Here is a 22,252-nt window from a genome sequence, read left to right as displayed (position 1 = left end):
TTTTCGAATTAACAATGATCAAAAAAAAATTGTTGAAAAAGTGTGTGGTTTTTTTGTGTTTCCTTGTTTGCAATAACAATGATAAAAGGTGTTTCCCACCAAGCTTGTTACCAAAGTAAACATCGCCAACATTTTTTTTATATCTCACAAGGCACTCATTGTGAAAACGAGAAGTGTAGGTTCCCATGGCAAGGAAGATCGTAGCCCCGCTCCCAATAGCCACACCCAAATGAAACCCGGTCTCTACTGTACAGGGTGGTCCAGATGTGTTGTGACCCCCCCCCCCCAAATTAATTGACCTCTAACATTGTTTTTCTTTGCATATTCGCATCTGTTGCAAATAAACCTTATTTATTTTAGACGGTTGATACGATGTTCAATAAAGTTATTAAATGTCATTGTTATATTGCTTACATTACATTACACACCCACTGGTATGAAAACATACTTTTTAGAGAAATCAAAGGGGGGGCGGCGTCACAAGACATCTGGACCATCCAGTACATTGAAATAATGGCAGAAAAATTAGTTAAAACTACGGGGTAATCCATTTCTAGACACCTCACTGATTTCTCAGGGTTCTCCCAACTTTTTACTCAACAAGCAAACCATAACTTAGTGAAGACGAGGAGCGTGGTAACTTATATTAGAAGCGTACTGGGATTCGTGGGAGCAATGTAGCGGCTTTGAAATAAAATGTTGCTTTCTTTACAATAATACCTGCATCTCCTTATTAACTTAACAGGGTAGCTACATAAGGATCACTTCCACAGAACAACATATTCAGCGATTACACCGATACAATGGATTGGGGCCCAGTGCAGTTAAAAGAATGAGTCCAATGATGCATCGATTCATATCAGTTCATAAGACTCGTGATACATCCATAAAAGTTGCGTATATACGCAAGCAATAATTGTCAGGATATCAACTTGTGTAACGCGCACAGCGTTCGCTCACTCTCGTCGAAAATGGCTCAGAGGTGTAAGGAACCACAGTAAAAACAGCCACACAATGAGCTGGTGCCAACAATTGCCAAAGATCTGTGATCCTCTCTATATTAAGGTATTATCGGTCAATTAATGAGTGTATGCGGAACACCAGGAGAAAGCCCACGCATGCGAGGGGCCACTCCATCCCATACAGTTTATGCAAAAGATTTAATTTAAAAAAATTGGTAATGAGACAAAAAAAATAATAACAGCAGAGGCAACATTTTAAAATTAGACAAAACATTATTAATTCATTAACTTGAGGCCCTGAATTACTGTTCGATCAAATCGCAAGGCAAGTTAACCGAAAGATCCCAAGCAAGAAGTCGGGTTCTCAACACCAGGGTAAGGGGGGGGGGCGTGGGTGCAAAAGAATAAAAAGGGGGTCTGTGGCTCAATACTGGGGGTGTGCACTGGCCGACCAATGTGTGACAACATCCCCTCACTTTCCTCCCGACAGCCGACGAGTCGCTGTATTGACGGCAATATAAAAACAAGACTGTTCACTCCTGTTGGTCGTGGATTGCAGCCACTGATTCCTGCCCTCCGCGCACCCACAACGCACCCCCCCCCTCCCCCATAAAAAAAGGTTCTCGTGAAAACTAAAAGGTTGAGAACCCCTGGTCCACAGATCAACACAAGAGTGTTGTGTGTTGTCAGCATGGCACATCTCCACACCATACAGGGCTTGGTGCTGTTCAAGCTGTTTATAGCAACAGCTGGATGCACTCACAAGTCAATATTAGAAGTATTTTGCTATTTTTAAAAGTAAAGAGGGTAGATGACTATCCCTTCAATTTATTTGGTGTCATACTCCGCGTGCTCACAAACAATGTCATAATTTACTTGACGACAAATATTGTTTAACTGTTTATATAAAAAAAAAACTCGTGATGATTTTTTTTTGTCAAGATAACAGTGGATGAGGAAATGATTGCAGAAAAACGTTGAGTGCGCCTGAGAAAAATCAAGAATTTGTTCCATAATTGCACTGGGCACTGGTTTGTAAGGGTAATATTAGTTGCTGTTTGAACTAAGTTTTCCACTTAAGATCATTTATATGGTAGCTTTTAAGATTCCAAGACAAATAATTGAATACATTACGTATGATTACAGAATTAAAACTAAAATATTAAATTACTTCATACTTCCTAACAGTGTGCCAAACTAAAATAATAGGTAAAAAAATGGTATTTAATAAAACACAGATAAGGTCCTGTCTTTTTTGTCAGTTGCAGTGAATAATTAAAAATGGTCTCACCATTGAATCCAATCGTTTATAAATAAATCACATTCAAAATAAGAATCTGTAAAAAGTGTAAGCTAACCAGGGTGAAAAGATAGGAAACTGTATTACTGCATATGAAAGTTACACACTGCGTACGAAACCTTGTTTCGATTTAATTCCTGAAAGCATTTACATTCCCATGTTCGTAAAAAGTGTGGGCACTTTAGAGTGCAAAAATCTGCGGGTGACGTGAATTGCTGCCGCACAGTCTCGTCAGACCACGGTAACAATGGGGCGATGTGTCTATCGCACCATGCCCGACCGCCTTTGTCACCCTAGTGTCTATCAGACACATCGCCATGGTAACAATGGCTTTGCTTGGAAAAGTTCACGGCACCAAGCCAACAAAGGAAGAAAACCGTCAGCTATGCCACCTCTTATCATTTTTGGCAATCACCTGGCCAGAAAATTTCCCCCCCCCCCATCTCCACTTTTGGCTTGGCCAAAAGAACAACATGCTTTAGCAGGCATTGGTCACATTTACACAGCTGTCGAGATGGCATGTGGAACAAGCACGACCTTATTGACTATTCGTAAGCGACCCTATTTTTTTGTAAACACATCCTGACATTTGAAAACATTCGTTATTGCATTCACCAACACAAACCAGCTGTGTGATGAGCATTAAATGGGAAAAAATCATGTTTGTTAACTTAAGGTTCTGCTAAAGCGTAGGCCAAAATTACTTGTGAACCCCCGCTATGGCCTCTGATAAAGGAAGCCATATGGTTTTCGGGAACAAACTAAATTAATATCGAAGTCAGAAGATGTGTCAGATAGGTAAAGTTGCTCCTCACACTCATGACCATAGTTCTCCCTATTGCCAGTGTGTCATCCAAGGTGGCAGTGATGCCCTCTGAATACTAATGCTTGGCGCATTCCTACATCTTGTGGTTTGGAATGTTGGGGTTGTTGCTGACTTCAGTAACATTTTTGTGGCCAAGTAGAGAAATACTTTGCAGAATGCTGTGTTTTCAAAATGTTCTAACTATGGTAGAGTATATATCCGTTATTTGTGAACAACCATATGGGGCAATTCGTCACAACATCATATTCACAGTGACCCTAAAAGTAGCAAACAATTAATTGGACAGTTCATCCAGTGTCTTAATGCAGAAGAGCTTTCTTGGGAATGGCAGTGTTTCTAGCCACTTTTGAAAATAAAATAAAAAAAATCCCTGCACACTGTATACAGATTACCTCGTGAGCCAATAATTCATCCAGGTACATATTTGGATAAGATAAAGTCCAGCAGTCCTCAGAGCTTCTATTTGAATGTGTGTATCTAGGGAACAGCAATGCAATGGCGGTTCAGACCCATTGACCTGGGTTAAATTTCAGGTCATAGATGGACTCGTCCGTCTGAACAACCGCTTGTTGCTGTCCGTGGTGTCCGTGGTGCTAACGTGAGGAAAAAAAACGCCACTTTTTTTAAATGTTGTGGTTTTCACACCTGATGATGATTGCTTGTGTTGCAGTCGAAACGTCGTGATAATTTTATTGTTTTATTTTTGCAGTCACGAAAGCTTTAAATCGAAAGATAGGTACCTGCTGCCTGGGGAGACAAAGGGCAGCCAGGTGTGGTATTGGTCACCACCTTCTCAATGTGCAGCGTCGGCTTTAAAAAGGTCCCCAATAGTCTGTAGGGCTATCTAGGGTTAATGAATGGTCAAGAATAAAAACGGAGTGGCAGTCAAAGAATGGAACGTGTCCGAGAGCATGTTCACCTCAAAGATGGAGCGATGAAATCAGTTTGTGTGCCGGTGCTAGATGGATTGTTGCACTGCAGGATTGTGAGAGGTGGAGGCAGCTTTAGAAGGCCTTCATCCAAAAGTGGACTGATTATGGCTAATGATGATGATGCTGATTATCGTCAACAGCATTGTCAATTCCTATTGGATGTTGGCCTCCCCAAAGACAAAGATCCCCGAATAGCCTGTAACAGACTGTTGGGGCAAGTGCTGTTCGCGAGTAGCACCGATGAAGTCAGACACAGCACACGAGGAGGTGAGTGGCCAGCACCATGCCCGACCGCCTTTGTCTCCCTAATGGCAATGTTTACATATTCTACCAGGTACCCATTTGAGGCTGAGCGAGCCTAGGGGAGGCCCAAGACCGGTTCAAATAATCACCACTGGTGTTGGCCCCGGGTGGGGACTTGAACTCGGGTCAGCAGGTTCGTAGCGCAGCGTGCTAACCACGACACTACCACTCCCCACGATGGGGCGTCCACACACCATATACTACAAGCAAGAAAGAACATCAATCAAGCTGGCAAGTGCGAGCTGGTGAACCAGTGGGGGGGGGGGGGGGCATTCAGGACCAGTTCAGATATCACTCACCACCGGTGTTACTCATGGCCAGAAATCGAACTCGGGTCACTAGGTTCACATTCCAGTGTGCTAACCGCTGCACCAGGGCTCCACTCCAAAGTGATGCTCTTTCTTTATGAACTAAAGAGGTCGCACAAATCAGTGATCTGCGAGCCACCGCGCCTGTTGTCATTACCTGGTGACATTGCGAATGTAGCCAGAAGGACAGTCTGGCAGGCAGTCTCCGTGATGCAGGACGTTCTGCGTGGAGTAGTCGTAGGGCGCTTGGCAGAATTCCGCCGTGACGCAGCGCCAGCCGTCGTAGCGATAGGTGCCCAGTGGGCAATCCAGAACACAGATGCCCTTGTGCCAGTAGTGGCGACACGCCAGGCAGTGATGCTCACTGCCCGCTTGGTGGCAGCCACCTAAGCACTCTTCGTGGCAGCAGTGGCCCGACTTGGTGCACGCCCGCCGACCACATTCTGGTGGGCACACTGCAAGAACAAACAGAAAACTAAAAATTACCAACAAGTGCAGGTCTTGTAACGTTTAAAAAAGACAGGTCAAAAGGGCTCAATTCGTGCTAAATGTGCATGTAAAGACAACATTTTTCGCAAAAATGCTCTTGAATGATAATAAGGAATAATTTCTGTTTGGCATGTAAGCATTCAAATGGTTGCAGTTTCGCTGCTGGCACATTCAATTTGTGTTATTAAATTAGTCTTATTTAATGGCAACTGTATTCATGGTAGTTTACTATTTCATGTGATATGAGCCGTTATTTTCCCTTCTTATGCAATCTAACCACATAGCGTCCTACAAACAGACCTATAAACGTTGAAAAAATAGCATCAGAATGCAAAGTCAATGACTTTGCTCATGTCAGATCATTCACGAACAAATGCATAATTGTACTGTTACAATATTTTTTTTGTAGGAACAACTTTGTAAAGTGGGAAAAATCTACGTCATATCACAAGATGTTTCCATTTTACAACGGATAAAACATTTCACGTAAAACAACTGTTTGTTTTTGTAAAGCTCACGATGCTTCCAAACTTAAATATGAATGTCAGCCTCCATTGTTTTGCGTGATCACAATTAACCAAGTGCAAGACATACAAACTATAGAGTAAACAATATAAGACTTCCAATAAACACAGTTCCCTCTCACATACAACCACACATGGACACCGACACAAAGGGCAATAAGTGGAGCCAACAAAGACTTCCACACTGAGACAGCCCAGAACTCCATATGGTGTCATCACGAAAGCAACCGGATGGAAAAACGGTGAATGATTTAAAAAGTTCAGATGTTCCACAAAGGCTGAGAAGAGGCGTCGTACTGACAAGAACCACTGTGGTGAAAATAAGATTATTTTTTTTACACAAAATAACCATTAGGACAAAGTACGAGGGCACTATCTATATTCCATAGGTTTTTCAGTTTTTTTACATTGCTTTGTGGAGAAAATTGGTGAATAGGGTTAAATACTACATCTTAATTCAGCAAGCGACTTGTGAGAAACAATTAGATTATACAAATGTGTGCGACTGCTTACAGCTCAAAGAGAAATACAAGCTCTGTCACGCAACCAAAGATATTAATCGATTAAGTGTGGTTACACTTATCATGAAGTTCACCAGGACATCCTTGCACAGACGTCATGTTTCAATGAAACAAAAGACACTTGTAATCCGAGCTTTGTTTGCGTCCGTGGAGCCTGTATTTTTCTTCCCGAGCGGTCATTCAAGCCTGTTGCATTGCCATTCATACCGCTAAAAAACTGAGACTTCAGCGAAGAACAGCTTTACCAACTTGCAATACAACCAAGAAAACCACATTTCTGCATGACCGCATGGCAAGCAGACAACTTTCAAAGCGAGTTTAAGAATGTTCCATGCTGTGACTCGCAGTGTGTCTAATGGAATAAATATTTAAGAGCTACTCTATAAATAATAAAATATCGATATATGTAGTGGGCTAACTTAAAGGAAGAAAAACATTTGCAGCTGCAACTATTAAGTTGTGAAATGTTATTTTTCACGTGCTTTACAGCTAAATTGTGTGCTTTTAAATCACACTTAATCGTAAAAAGAACCCAATACCAGTAGTGCTGACACATTTATTCATTAGTTCTTGACGTATTTGTTCATTCATAAGTTTGTCCTCTTTCAAATACAAAGACCTTCTGTTGCGATAAACAATATGAGAAGACCTGGTCCTTTAATGAAAATATTAAATAATTAATTGCAGCCCTCCTGTCAATCCACTGCTGGATGAAGGCCTCCTAACGCTGTCGGCCGTAGGGGTTGTCTAGCCATGCTTCACCACAAAACCCAACGCGAGTTGGTGAAGCCAGGAGTTGTGTGGAGAGGGGGGGCAGCACCTAGTTGAGATATCATTTGCCACGGCCGACAGCCATGGCTGGGAACCGTCACGTTCATCGCCACATCGTGCTAACTAATCGCTGCTGTCACCGCGATGCAGCATCATACCGACAAAAACACATTTCCCCAGTGAATAAGAAAAACACAAAAAACTAACCCCCCCCCACCCCCCTTGCAAATTACAGTGAGTGACACAGTTAGTGCAGCAAACTGGATGGAACCAGTGTGGCCTAAGGGGTTAGAGACAAATGGCCCCATTCATGGGGGGGAGAGGAAGAGTCTGGCTTGCAGTCAATGAGCACACAAACTTTGTGGGGGGGGGGGGGCACTTTCCTAGCCCTGACGTCATCCCATGGAGCCATGTCGCAGCAGGCGGGCGGGGGGACCCAAATTTGACACACCAACATTTAGGCACGAAGACGTGGAAAGAGATTTAAGCGGAGAGGTAGAAACCGTGCGCACGCGTCGTGTAACCAACTGTTATGGGAGGTGGGTAGAGAGGGAGGGGGGTGATAGCCAAAAATGACTCACATTAGAGATCAGAGACAGTGTACTATGTCGCCGTAAATGCGTGATATGCGTTACGCTTCAATGAGATTGATATTCGAACGCCAAAAACTGACCACCCCCAACAATTAACCTCGCTTTCTCCTGTAACTCAAGTCGTCTGCGCTGAACAAACGGCAATAACCTCGACCACAATGTTATTCACCGAAGGCCAATCAGCTGTAGTATTGACATCTTTACTTTCTTCCCTGCTGACGGCAGAATACAAAGTTCAAGTTCGCGGAGAGAAAAAAGTTCAGGTTCATAGAATCACCAATGAGGCCGTCCATAAATGACATCACGCGATTTTGGACAATTTTTGACCCCCCCCCCGCCCCTCTTCACACGGCGTCACAAAAAGTCAGACCCCCCTCAAATATGACGTCACAAAGCTCTGCCCCCCCCCCCCCCAAAACCATATTTCCATTTTGAAAATAAAACATACTTCAAATCGCTTTAAACTATTGTCATTGTAGTGCGTATTTAATGTGGCGCTGCACTCTCATGTTGTAGAAGAAAACACGTATTAAAATCGGAGGCGTTGGAAAGCTTAAATTTAGTATGAAATTCACTTGAAAATATTCAACGTCCAATTAAAACTGCAGATGTTCAGAAAATTATATTTCAATTATCTTATAATTATAAAATATTAAAAATAATTACAACTATAAAAAAAATACTTGAAAATTTGTAGTAGAACGAAGCAAAATGGTGAGTACAATTATAACAATCACATATTCATTCCACAGAATGAAAAGCCCTGGTAGAATCATTAGAATCAAAATGTTTAATAACAATAATTAAAAAAAAATTCTCAATGTATGCTTCTCCATTCTCCCATGGAGAAGCAAAAAGCTCCTTCATGGAATAAATAAAAGGCGACCTTATAAAATGTAAATAATCAAATAGTTAATAATGAAAATGAATCAAAATTAGTATTGTTATAACAATTCTATATTTATTAAAAGTTGCGCATTTTGATGTGACGTCACATTTCTATAACCCCCCTCCCCTCATCACACATCGTCACAAATGTATGACCCCCCCCCCCTCAGGTGCGTGACGTCATTTATGGATGGCCCCAATGTTCTTATCAAGTGCTTTATAACGCATTGCTAAAACAGAATTAAATATCGTATAAAGTGTATCATAAACTATGAGAGACTGCAACAACGAAGTGGAAGTGTTGTTTTTATGACGACCGCCGTAATAATTATATCAATGACTGATCTATTCATTATTCGCCTCTGTGGTTCCCTACGAAGCTCACCCAACTGAGCGACAGGGATCCATTGCTTATGGGAGTATTTCCACAACAAGACGCCAGGGACTGCTCTCCGGACCACAATGTCTAAGTTTTCAATCTCCAGCTGGTATCCACGTCCACTGCCCTCAACCTCACACTGACCGGTCTGGTAAGGTATGGTCAAATAGCTGCTATGACCTGCGTGGCATGGGGAGGGCTCCTTTGTGCACCAGTGACTTGCTAAAAGGCCGTGTTAGAGAGTGGCCCAAGTGAACTTACTGAAATAGGCACACATTTGTTTCCTTAGGTAAACTAATCGTTGGGTTAACCATGTATATGCAGATAAAGAGGCACATCACAACATCACAAAGTACACAACCATGGCGCATGAAGTCATCGAGTTATATTTTGACTTAACGTAGTGCATTAGTATCCCTGCGAAGGTTCTCAGTGTTGCTGTAAAGTGTAAAGCCCTAAACCACAAAAAATCGGATATTATGCCGAACGGTAAAGCGGTACCAACCCAAAAACCCACCAGAGCGCGAGAACATTGTCCACTTCGTATGAAAGCAATGCATGTGATTTCGAGTTCACGTAGCTTCTGATAAATATTAATCCGAATAAAAGTGCAGGAAATAAAGAGTGTTAATCAATTGTACTCATGGCAGTATTGTGCAAGTGGCTGCTTGTCCAAGTTGGGGTTTTTGTAAATGTTCACAAAAATAAACACTTTCAAATGCTGTATTACCTATTTTTGGAAAACTGCAGTAGTCATATTGGGAACATTATACACCTAACCACAACACCCAGGAGAATTGGCAAAGGACAGCCTCATTATGTTCAACATTAACATTACACTGCATATAAAATTAGCATTTTAACACGTAGTCTTTCGCGACCAATATTAGTATTTTATTTGCAATTTTTAGTTGTTTTTGTTGAATGACTATTGCTTTTTGTCTACGGCGTTATTTACATGACATCTTAAAACGAAATATGGAAAGAAATAAACACTCTGGCGACAAGGAAAAATTGACAACATGAAAAACTTATTGAATCACATTTTAGAATCACTGATAACTAAAAAAGAGATGCCGACCACTCGTAGTGTATGTATATTAGGTGGGTACATATTTAGTTTATTATATGGTTAGGATTCATGGACCATGGCAACATGAATACCACTAAAAGCTTTGTCACTTGATCATAATCTGGGATGAATTTTAGCAATCTTTAATCCTCCCCCCTCTTTACATGAATCACAGTTCAATGAAGCAGTACCCCGGCGTACCATGGTATCCCGGCTCTCGAACAATGTCCGTGATGCAGTAATTTTTAGTCTGTTGATGGTCGGCGATGTGGCAATCGACTCATCTCGACGAGCTGTACAAGATGTACGATGGTTCATACGAGCGTTCAGGCTTTCAGCGCAATCGTCCTCGCGTAGCACCGATTTCGGATTGATTGGCACCCCAGTCGGGGAGTTAAGTACACCCCTGGAAAAAATTGTTTCCCAGAAATAAAATATTTAATTGCCTCGGCCATTTTGTATTATTTGGTACCCCAGGGTACTGCCATAAGGATCATATAAATAAAAACACATTTAAACAATTATGAATGTGTATGTACAGCACCTTTTTTTCAATCTACTGCTGGATGAAGGCGTTCTTACACTGTGTGGACCACGGGGATTAAATGTCCATACTTCACCACACCAGTCTGTGGTTTGAAGAGAGAATAGATGCTGCAGCATAGAAATACAGTATGTACAGTACCTATTTAGCTGCAGTGCGTTATGCTGCCACGGTGAAGCCCTACATCAATGAGAGTGGAGAAGGTTGATGTATTTTCAATTCGTGTTATACCGTACTGTATGCATACCTGTCAACCCCTCAAGTGCCCACCCTATTACAAACCAATTCAGACCTTATTGGTCACCCCGTGAACCTTATAAATCTCAACGTTCATCCTATACAGTCCGATCACAAGGGAGAAACACAAACAGACAAAAAAAATGGGTTTGCATGTATTGAAAAGGATGTACGGCATATGGATCTGAAAACTCAATTCCCTGTACAAAAATACAGGATAAACCGTATGGGTTGACAGGTATGTGTATTTCAATAGTTCACATGACATCTGCAGACGCTAGAGGCGCTAGATCTACCTCAATGTAAGAATAGAGATGATGCACTCTCTACACCAATTTGTGACCATAAATCGAATCATGAAGGGGGTGGTGATCCATTTACAATTCAGAATGCTCAATGAAAGTTGAGTAAGTCCATTACCAAGTACAATTGTGGCACAAAAGACAAAGACCCCCGTATAGCCTTTAACATACTGTTGGGACAAGTGCTGTTAGCGAGCACCTATGAAGGCCAGAACGGCACACGAGGGGGTGGGTGGCCAGCACCACGCACAGCCGCCTTTGTCTCCCCAGTGGTGATGTTTTTACGCACTGCACCAGGAACTAATTTGAGGCTGAGTCGACCTAGGGAAGGCCCGGGACAGGTTCATATATAATCGTCACTGGTGTTGACTGAGCGGGAATCGAATACGCACACACACACACGTGCACATATGAAAATACCAATCGCCATTTTGGTAGCTACACAAAGATCATGGCATTGTCGAGAGGGACAGTGTCTTCACTGCATGAAAATACAACCCAATCTCTTGAGTCGAAGGCTTATCACATCAGGATGAAAAATAGCTTTTTTGGTAACCTTGACACCATGAGCTGCCATCGTGAAAACCTAAAAAGAAAGGTTAGCGTGCTCCACACTTGCATCACAGGAGCTGCTCACCAGGCTCTTCAAGTCACCAGCACTCTAAATGTTGGGTTTCTCGCAGGCTGTAAAGTGTTTTTCAGTTTTCATTTATTAGGTACAGCCCTGTGAGCCATGAGGCTCTTGACTCGGGTGCAACCGCAACAAACAAAACATGAACAAAGAACATCTTAAAGTGACGACGCGCAACAGAAACAGCCAGGAAAAAACAGTAAAATCTTCCAGAAAAAAGCACCGTATATCAACGCTGTGTGCAAAAATCCCAATGGGATGCAGGTCTAACAATAACAACCATAAGACAATTTAGATAACGTTATCAGGCTAACTCCGTACTTCAACAAACATGACGTTTTCGAAATCACCAAAATAAAGCTATAAAAACAAAGTAAGAGTGATCATAGCAACTGTGATTCAAATTTTAAAATAAACGATATACATAACATGTACGACCAAACTTTGCAGCCATAGCTGGCAGTATGAGTCGCTCCATAACAGCAGGAGTATCAGCAGGAGCATCAAAACATTTTCAATGCACCTTTCAAGTTCAGCACACTATAATCAATACTCAAGATCATACTTTGCAGCTGGTCATCCGGAGCGGTGCATTTGATTTCAGGCCACTCTGCATAGCAGTGGCAGCGCGCAAAGGACCTTCCTCCAGTATTTGTACGGCAATAAGGAATGTGAAGCTGGTAAATGAGCGAAGACCTTAGGTCACATTTGTTCCTTGAAATAGTGAGGAAATCCAGCAGGTAGTCTGCTGATTTTTGTAAGTACATCATGATTAATAAGATCTGATGCACAAGCCGTCGATCATTAAGATATATTAAGTTTGACCCAATGTAGAGATCGCAGTGGTGGGTCCTATATGGGCAGTTCAATGCAAATCTTAAGGCAGAGTGATAAATTGGGCCCAGCTTCTTCAGTACAGTACTGGGGGCTGATTTATATAGGACTAGCTTTACAACCCGGCTTCGCCCGGGACTTGGATTCACCACCCCCGGCTGCCTTTGTCCCCCCAGTGGCGATGTTCACACAACAGACCAGTTACTCGTTCGAGGCTGAGTCGACCTAGGGGAGGCCCAGGACCGGCTAAAATAATCATCACCAGTGGTGGCCGTGAGCGGGAATAGAACTCTGGTCGCCGGGTTCGTAGCGCAGCGCGCTAACCTTTGCACTACAATGCGTTATGCTTCCACATGCGGGGGTCACAAGACATAATCACAACTTTGCCTTTTATATATATGGAGATGTCACAGTAATCAAGTAGAGGAAGTATGGTAGCTTTCATCAATTCCAAACGGAACATAGGGGGGAAGCAATGCTTATGCCTATACAGAAAACCAATATTTAATTGTCTTTCAACCAATATAATCAATGTGATCTTGAAAATTCAGTTTTGAATCAAAGATGACCCCAAGATACATAAAAATATTGACTTGCTCTATTTGATAATTATTTAAGGAATGTAATTGGGGAAAAATAACTTCCTGCTTTAGTCCTGGTGAGAAGCATAGCACCTTGGTTTTGGAGGTATTCAGGACTAGTTTAAGAGCAACTAGCTGATGTTGGAATGATCCAGGTCAGTACCCAAGTCATTGACATAAAGAGAGAAGAGGGGGCCGAGGATGGAACCCTGTGGAACCCCTTTTGTTATCTTAACACTGTTTGACCTCCAACCATCTATGAATACAGTTTGGGTGCGAGAAGAAACGTAATTTGTTAACCATTCCACTGCCTGTTTGGAGAAAGAGGCAACTTAGTTTACTAAGCAGGGTGTTGTGGTCAACTGTATCAAAGGCTTTGGGCAAATCAGGAAAAAGACTTGCGCAGTACTGCGTATTATCAATGCTACTGTAAATGTGATTTAGAGAGGTTAATGCAGCAGATGTGGTGCTGTATATTTTTCGGAAGCCAAATTGGTTTCGATATTAAAAGATTGTTATCGGACAGGAAACTGCTAATTTGGTAGTTAATAATTTGTCTAAAATTTTCATCAACGGGGACAAAATTGAGATAGGTCGGTAGTTATTTGGATCATCTTTGACTAGTGTGGAAGAGTAGACCAAAAAATCCCTCTAAATTGGCTAAGAGAATACCTCGAGTGGAGGACCCTTCCGCCAACAGTAGCGTGCACGGGGCAATTGCAGGGCTACACCCTTTTACCCTCACCTCCAGAGATACGCTGTGCACAGCCGATAATTATATATCACCTGAGGTGAGACTAGTGTAGTGCAGTAGTCCCTCGGTTAAGTGACATCGGTTCACGTTTTTTTTTTTCGGTGAACGTTTCGCCTCCCATAGGACACCATGGTTTCGACTAACGTTGAAATAATATTTGGTTCTTTCGGTAAAATCACGTAGATAGAACACTAAAATAATACAAATTAATAATAAAATTAACTTCAAAGGCGGGTGGGACTTAAAGGGGGAGGGGGGGGTTAGCCTCTAAAGGCAATATGAATAATACAAAATAATAATGAAATAATAATAAAATGCCTCTTTCAGTAATACAAATTAAATACAAAAAATGTAATTAAAACAAAAACCACGACGTTTCGATCGCAACACAAGCGGTTGTCATCAGGAAAAGGGGGGTTAGCCTCTAAAGGCAAACTGTTTATAAAGGTCTAGAGATGGGCGTAGCCCAAGTGTGTCAGCAGCATGGGCGGGAGACAACTAATGTTAATGTAGGGGAAAACAACGACACCGGCAGTGGGTCTACACCAATCAAAGGGCTGCCAGACAATCATTGCACCTCGCTCCACATACCCACACTGCTCACGGTGGAGGTGAACAAGAAAACACAAATCAAGTCATGACCCAAAGTGGTTGATTCACTTATATGCACGCGGGCCCCATTTTCGGCCAATCAGAGCACTCGTACGTGGGGCCAAGACATTGCCCTCAGCCAATCAACGACGCCCCCGAATGGCTTTGTTCACATTGTTTTGTTTCGGCAGTGGAAACGGCTCTCTTGCAGACTCATGCAATTCCTATATTCGATTAGGATATCTCGGTTATCAGGGCAGACATTAGTTGCGATGGATGGCTTAGCAAGCAGCAACGCACGTTCGCTGTTCGTGTCCCTCTTGGGGTGGGTTTAATTTTATTCCGGGCAAGCACAGTGGGTTCTAAGGCTGATCTTGAGGCTCACGCTGCAAACACGATCGACTGTGTCATTACAGCATTACAGATCTTTACAGGAACAGAATAGCAGTGGAGGTTAACCATGAGGCAAAACGAGCGTGTTTTAGCGGCAGAATCATAATATTTTTAATTTAAGGTAGCCGTTTTAGGGTTACGGGGCCTTGTGACGCTTCACACAAGTCACTTTTGTAATGAAATTGGCAATTACTTCACGAGCAGCATTAAGGATTACCAACATTTTAAAAAGGCATACTTAAAATAATGTTCTGTTATGTAACAACTTATGAGATTCAAATTTCCTTAATCAAATTGCAGCTTCGTGGGGTATTATTACTGTATTTTGTTTTAAAATTACAACAAAGACAAGACAAAGATCCCCCGTATGGCCTTAACAGACTATAGAGGCCAGTGCTGTTAGGGAACACCTACAAAGGCAGCTGGCAAGGCACCCCAGGGGGTGGGTGGCCAGTACCACGCCCGGCTGCCTGTCTTCCCAGTAGCGATGTTTACACACCGGCACCAGATACTCATCTGAGGCTGAGTCGACCTAGGGGAGACCCAGGACCGGCTCAGATAATAATAATGTTGGTTGGCCGTGAGCAGGGCTCGAACTCTGGTCGCCAAGGTTTGTAGCGAAGTGCGCTACCTACGTCCACCAACCGCCTGCTCCTCACCATTGAATAGCATCAGCGTGACAACCCAATCATTGTGTTTTGCTTGTGGCGGCTGCGGTGCTTAGCAACATCAAAATGGTGGCAGACGGCACTCCCTTCACTGCTGCCCTCCCCTCCTCCTCTTCCCTCCCTCCCAGCATGGCCCCCCACCGCATGGCACATACACACACACAGAGAGAGCCCGCAGCCGTGCAAGCAAGACGACGGCTGGCGCGCCGTACAGTAAATCCTCAAGCACTTCCGTCAGCGGGCCAACAGCGAAGGAATCTGCACCACGCCACGAGGAATTCGAACAGCGAGCCCCAGTGATCTCGGTCCCTTCTACCACAACCAACCAACCATTTGCCCATCATCCACCACTCATGTGCTGATAATTCCACCCCCATGGCCCATCCTGCCAGCTTTCCAAACACAACGCATGCGATACCAGCACGCTTGATCTCTTTGTCGATTATTTTAGAAGATGTAAAAATGTCTATGCACAGTATTGTATTTTTTTTTATTTGGGAAAAGCAGTAAGATTTAGAGAAATGTGTTCTGCTGTGTTTGTAACCCATGAGAATGTATATCCCTGTATTAAGATTAATTATTAACACTTTGGTTTAAAATGTATTATTATTAGTTACAAAAAAAACTACGGTACTATATGGTCAAAAAACTACTTGCATGTAAATATTAAGTACAGGGAAAAACAATGCTTTGTAAAAATGAATAAAAATAGAGTCCGTTAATACAAAGGAAACATTCTACTAAAAAGGAAGTCTGCCAGACCTGATGGTAATTGATTGAGTAAAACTATTTCTAACGTAAATAATAGCTAATTCTTTCTAAAGCACAAACTCAAGAGATTTGATTGACCGGTACCGATTGCAAGGTTTATTCAAAACTAATACATTTTCCATATGTAAAATATTCTCAGCGTACTCACACCTGCGAAAAAAGCTCGTAAATTAGAGGTTCACGTCTGGTAGCGATCGCCACAAACCATACATTTTGTCTGCAAGACTCAAGCGAACTTTTCATCAATAAAAAATAACCTTACCATACAAGCCCACCACTCGCTCAAACACTGGAAGATGAAGCACTGGCCAGCCTAATGTTGATAAGGCGTGCAAATATACAGGAGTTTCTGGACAGTCAAGTATAGTCTCTCCCAGGTTTGTAGACATGTCAAAGGGACCCCCGCACATGTTCACACTTTACGCAGTTTTAGTCTCATCTCTGGGTGTCGGTACTGTGAAACATTGCTGAAGTTCTGCACACAATTTGTTGTAAAAGTAAGTATGATAAAAGACTATGGAGACAAAGCTTAGAAGAAAAGGAGCCCATTGGATGGTGGCACCTACGATTAGCACGGTTGACTCCGTACGGTGCAAAAAATGCAACATACATACATCAAGACCCAACATTAAAATATACATAAATTACCTAATTATGCAAAATGCACACAGCACAGTTATAATGGTCCCACTATTGTATGTTTACCAAATTAGCTATATCATATGGTAGCCCACCAGTATTCTGTGACCAAATGAAGTCCAATGCTAGAATTGGAAAACAGATTCATGAAAAACAAAATGCTTTAAACAAAAATGCATCACTTTCTTGCTGTGGCAAACAAAACATGGAGTTTAAAATACCAAAAATTACATTGCAGGGATCCAGTAAGTTTGTCTCAATTGACAAAATAGGCCATTGACGATTGACTCACATATGGTGATGATAACCATGTGTTACAAAATACACTTTGTCAATAAATGATGGGTAATGTGATTTTAATTGATTTTAGTCTGATCCTATTTAGTTTCACGGCCATTTTACACGATTGCATTACCATAAGCCCGGTACGTATTTGTTTTAAAACCTCAAGTTCTTATCATACACATGCAACAAGTCAATGAAGTGTTTCTTTTTCTGAAGGAAAACAGTGCTTCATATCTAAAAGTCATTCTGCATTTGTTTTAATCGCAGTTGCTGAGCAAAGGCCCAAAACTCAGTGGCCACCAACAACCAGCATTTTTATAAATAAGTATTGACTCTCAAGCTGTGCAAGACACAAGATGGTAGTGAGAGAAATGGTGCTGTTTGTTCAATAAAATTAAAGGCATAACTACAGAACTACATATGTAATGATCCACTTCATGGATCAGAAATGATGTGGAAAAGTGTTTATTTCCTATTGAATTAAAACTCCTTTTCATAAATATTATCCACAATGATTATAATGACGGCACTTTGTGAATTACACCGCTGGACGAAGGCCTGCATCACGCCGTGTCAGTCATGGGGTTGATTGACCTTACTTCACCACATTGGTCAGTGCAACTTGGTTAAAATCAGGGATCGAGGACCGATTCAAACATGCCTCCCAATGATGTGAGCCAGTCACAAACACAAAGGCAAAAATGATGAATTTAGGGTGCAGTAGATCTCTCAACAGTTATACACAAAAATAATGGATAACAATAATTGTGGATAGCTGGATTCATTGATCGAAAAGTATGGTGTACGTAATGTACACCATGCATCGGCGGGATTGGCAGCCTGCCTCTGGAGATGGCAGCAATAATAAAAACCTCAATGACGTAAATGAATATTTGTTCATCATCACAGATGTTGGATTATGGTATCAGCAGAATCTTCTAAGTAATTCTCCTTTACCCACCTACTTAGCTAAACAAGTATATAGTTCATCTCCTGCATGGCCATCAACCTCTGGATGTCATGCCAATGCCAGTTCTGGAAAGCCATCTCTTGTGGGCAGTGACTGGCATTGGCGAAGGCAATCATCAACCCCTATCATCATATTCTTGGTTCTTTCGGTAAAGACACGTGACTTTACCGAAAGAACCAAGAATATGAATCCCTGCAGTCACGAAAACTTTAAACCCTATCATCATCTTCACCATCATCGTCAACAAAAGTGGTGACAGCGGTTTATACTAATGAAGGCTACCACGATGACTATCATGTTCAAAGATATCCATCACTGTCATCATAGCCATCCATCATAATCACAATCATTCGTGGGCTACCACGGATATGATGAATTTAGCACCTCATTGTGGGAGACTAATTTTATTTACAAATCATGGATAACAGGAAAGGTGATCTACAGAGAATGGGAAACATTGTGGATTGGCCAGACTCCAGTTAAAACGAATTTATATCTGGATGGCACAATCGGAGGACTGGAACCCCAGCACTGAGATCCAGGAATGAAAACTACAGCCACCTGTGATTAATCTGTGCTCTCAAGTACAGCGAGTTGATGGTCTTTTCTGATCACCAATGACTGCACAAAAATATATATTTGTGTTTTTTTCCATTTAGTGTGCCTTACTCCAGCTCTGGGAATCAACATTTAGTTTGACATAAAATTAACGCTCTTTATAGGGCACAGAATAGATTTGCCCCGAGCATGCGATTAAAGCGGCAAGGTGAAATTACTTCCAAGGAATTTTGTGACGTTATATTCCTGGACCATTCTCCTGACAGGGTGGTGCACCGCTGGGCTGTAAGAGCTCCAAATGGAAATATCTCCATCTCGTATAAGTAGCAAAAAGCCACAGCACCTGGAGATTAGACGAATATTACTTCCCCCAATTAGAGAAATGGTGGAAAAGGTAAGGAGTGATTGTTTTAAAACAGCCTTGGCAGGTTTGGGGAAAAAAGGTTACATAATACATAATTCCATCAAAACAAACGATAATTTACAAGACCCAAATACCCAACCATTGATGAATTCAGAAATGTATGCATGGCAGTAATATACAAGCACAAATTAACAAAACTAACGAGTGAAGATGGCCAATGTTGCCGGTTTGTGATAAGAACACGTAAGTGGCATTTGAGACAAATGAAAGTAAGAAAGCATTAATAGAAGACACAGAATACCAAACTTGAAAATAAATGGTTTGAAAGCATTCATACATCAATGAGATCAAGCAAAACGACAGGGCAACTTGAATCACAGGAAAGGTTTTGTGATAACTAAGCACGGCTTTATTAGGCAAAATTTTCACCTAGAGTACTATTGAATGTTAGAAATGTAATTACGCCACGTAATCTATGACTATAATGTTGCTTTTCCCAAATGAGCCAGATTATTTAAACACTTTATTTCATTTTCTCCTGATCAGACTTCCTTATCTCAGTGTATTTTCTCACTTCCATCCCTTTCTCCTCCCCTTTTTCCTTTAAAATTGTATTTTCTATTAAACTCTCCATTTCCCTTCATTTCTACTTCTCTAAAACTAAATCACAGCCGGGGACTGCTACGAATATGATAGTTTTTCCGGTCGCTTGGAACTGCGTGCGAACCTCAATTTTTGTGGGCCTCTGTGTTGGTGGTTTATGAAAATATTAAGTGATTAATATTTTAAACAGTTGTCATAAATATTAAATGGCATCTATTGTGACCATTGCAAAATTAATAAGAAAATCAAATGTGCCTCTGCGAGTTAACACAAGACACACAAATGTATAACCAGACCAAATGCCCTCTGTGAGAGACCATGACAAAGATGAACATCCCATCTTGTCTCTAAGCCATCATCTCCCACACAAGCTCAACTCTGACTGCTTTACATTACAAACAAAGGCTTCTGTACCCATTTACAAAAGGCACCCCATCTGGCCAGTGGAGGGGGAAACACCTTTTAAACCCACTTTACCCCAATGACAAAAAGGACCAAACTGATATTTTCAGATGCACCCACACAAGAACTGTGCACTGAAACGATTGCAATGTGCAATTCAAAGGAAAGCACCACATTAGTGAACGGGCTCAAGCTGTCTTTCGATATCGACTTTTGAACGCTGTTGGTAAACACACTGAATGGGATGTTTCCACTCAACAAATTAGTCTGAATTGTCATTTAGAATACAGATCTATAATAAGTCGTCATATACTGAGAAATCCTCGACAAATGTAGGCATATCACATAGAGGCTCGTGTTAAAATAAATGTTTTCAATTGTGTCAACATAATACAAGCAAAGAAACTCAACAATATAATGTCGGGTAAAGTTAACACTACATTACTTAGACCCGCTTCGTATTATCATTTGTAAATGTTTTCAAAAATGGCATTTCCACATTTTAACACAATTATCGTTTGTGTTTTCAGATAATACCGTCATTTAATCCAACAAAGGTGCATTGTTGTTTTATATGCCACCGAAATGAACGCGGCACCATTGTAACCTATCCGTCGCGTGAACTACCACATGAAATTTAAGGAATACTGTACAAATAGCTTTGTTGCTAAGCAATACACACCCTCCCCCCCCCATTGTAGGCAGGCAACATTATTTAATGTGGCTCAGCCCATACCCCCCCCCCCTCATCTGTTTGCCTCTGCAAGCTCCCTACAATCAAACCCTCCTCGTCTTTCCCTCTTCATTCACCATTGCGGGCAGCCAACATTTAATGTGGCTCAGTCCATACCCCCCCTCCCCCCCTTTTCATCTGCTTGCCTCTGCAAGCTCCCTACAATCAAACCCTCCTCCCTCTTCATTCACCCCCAACGCTCCCGGCCCCCCCCCCACTCCGTCCCATTGCTGCCCGTCATCCCCGCCCCCCCCCCCTTAACTCCCCTCCAACAATCCCTTGCCTGTGGAAAATTCCACTCCCAACTGGTTCCCCATCACCGCTCTTGTTTACCCAGTGACTCACACCAAAAACCAGCCTAGCAAAAAAGTATTGTGGGAAAAAAATTATTCGGTGTCTATTGCAATTTGCGATACAAAGTGGGGGGGGGGGGGCTACCCCACACACCCACCCCCTTTTTTTTATCAGAATCTTAATTTAGGCTGAAGGAATCCCATGAGCTATGAAGCACTTTTATCACAGAGGTCCAGCAGACCCATGGATGAGCCATCGCCGTGCCAGATACAATATATTCGAGCGCACACATAACGTCGTGTTATAAGAGAAGTAGGTGATTACTTAGCGGATTCACGGTTTGGGACTTCTCTTCAAGTGCTGTGCAAAACCTGGGAGATAATTCGGTGTGCACGCATTCACCGATGTCAATTTTAGGATGCAATTGTGGGGAAATTCTGGTCAGTAATGCATTGACAAACGCTTATGATTTTGACTTACTTTGCTGGACCAAATATGGCAAGAAAAAACACGGTGAAATTGTAGTATTTCCACAAGCTGTCCGAGAAACAACCTCGCATCGACATGGCACGTGGCCCAGCTGCCCAAAACGCCTTGTGTTGTTTTTTTTTTACAGTAGTTTCGTCTGCTTGATATCGCAAATGAAAGAAAACGTCACTAGAGTTATTTTACACAACCAGCCAGAGACGTAAAACGTGGTCACGTATTAGTCACGAATGAAACGAAACACATAAGTTTAAAAATAATGAATTATTACTTCTGACTTCTGACCCATATTTCACCGGTTTCAACCATTTCAAGTGTAACCTTAAATACGCAGTGCTCATCAAACACATGATGTGCCAATGCTCTATTTTGGGTTGTTTTGAAAATTAGCAACATCTGTTATTTGCTAAAACAAAAATAACGTTCTATTTTTAAAGGCACTACACAAAGGATTAATGTAAACGATTCATCACTGATTATGAAGTCGCTAACATCCAGGAGTTTTAATACAATGCTCAATGAAAATCTGGCTAACAGAATGTTGAATTGTGGATGTTAATTTATGAGATTAAAACAATGCTTGTTACACTGTTGAAGTCAGTCGATTTCACTCTTAAAAGGATGCTATTACAGAATGGAACAAAACAATGAACAAAAATACTGGGAAATTTTCACTTGAAACTTTCGTGACTGCAGGAATTCATATTCTTTGGTTCTTTGGGTAAATTCACGTAGATAGAAAAA

The 22,252-nt window shown here is 41.8% G+C and overlaps 1 protein-coding gene across 1 annotated transcript in view; it reads right to left on the bottom strand.

Annotated features, from left to right (window-relative positions):
* The window catches only part of LOC144741446 (insulin-like growth factor 1 receptor), a 104,851-nt gene that overhangs the window by 29,004 nt on the left and 53,595 nt on the right, over nt 1–22,252 (bottom strand). Inside the window, exon 3 of the mRNA XM_078623972.1 lies at nt 4,789–5,086. Within this exon, the coding sequence (XP_078480098.1) occupies nt 4,789–5,086 (298 nt within the window). The remainder of the gene's footprint in view (nt 1–4,788; nt 5,087–22,252) is intronic.

This window comes from Lampetra planeri, chromosome 3 (assembly GCF_965212315.1).
Source record: "Lampetra planeri chromosome 3, kcLamPlan1.2.h2, whole genome shotgun sequence".
Lineage (NCBI taxonomy): Eukaryota > Metazoa > Chordata > Hyperoartia > Petromyzontiformes > Petromyzontidae > Lampetra > Lampetra planeri.
The sequence above is the reverse complement of the archived record's forward strand: the minus strand, read 5'-3'. Positions and strand labels throughout refer to the sequence as shown.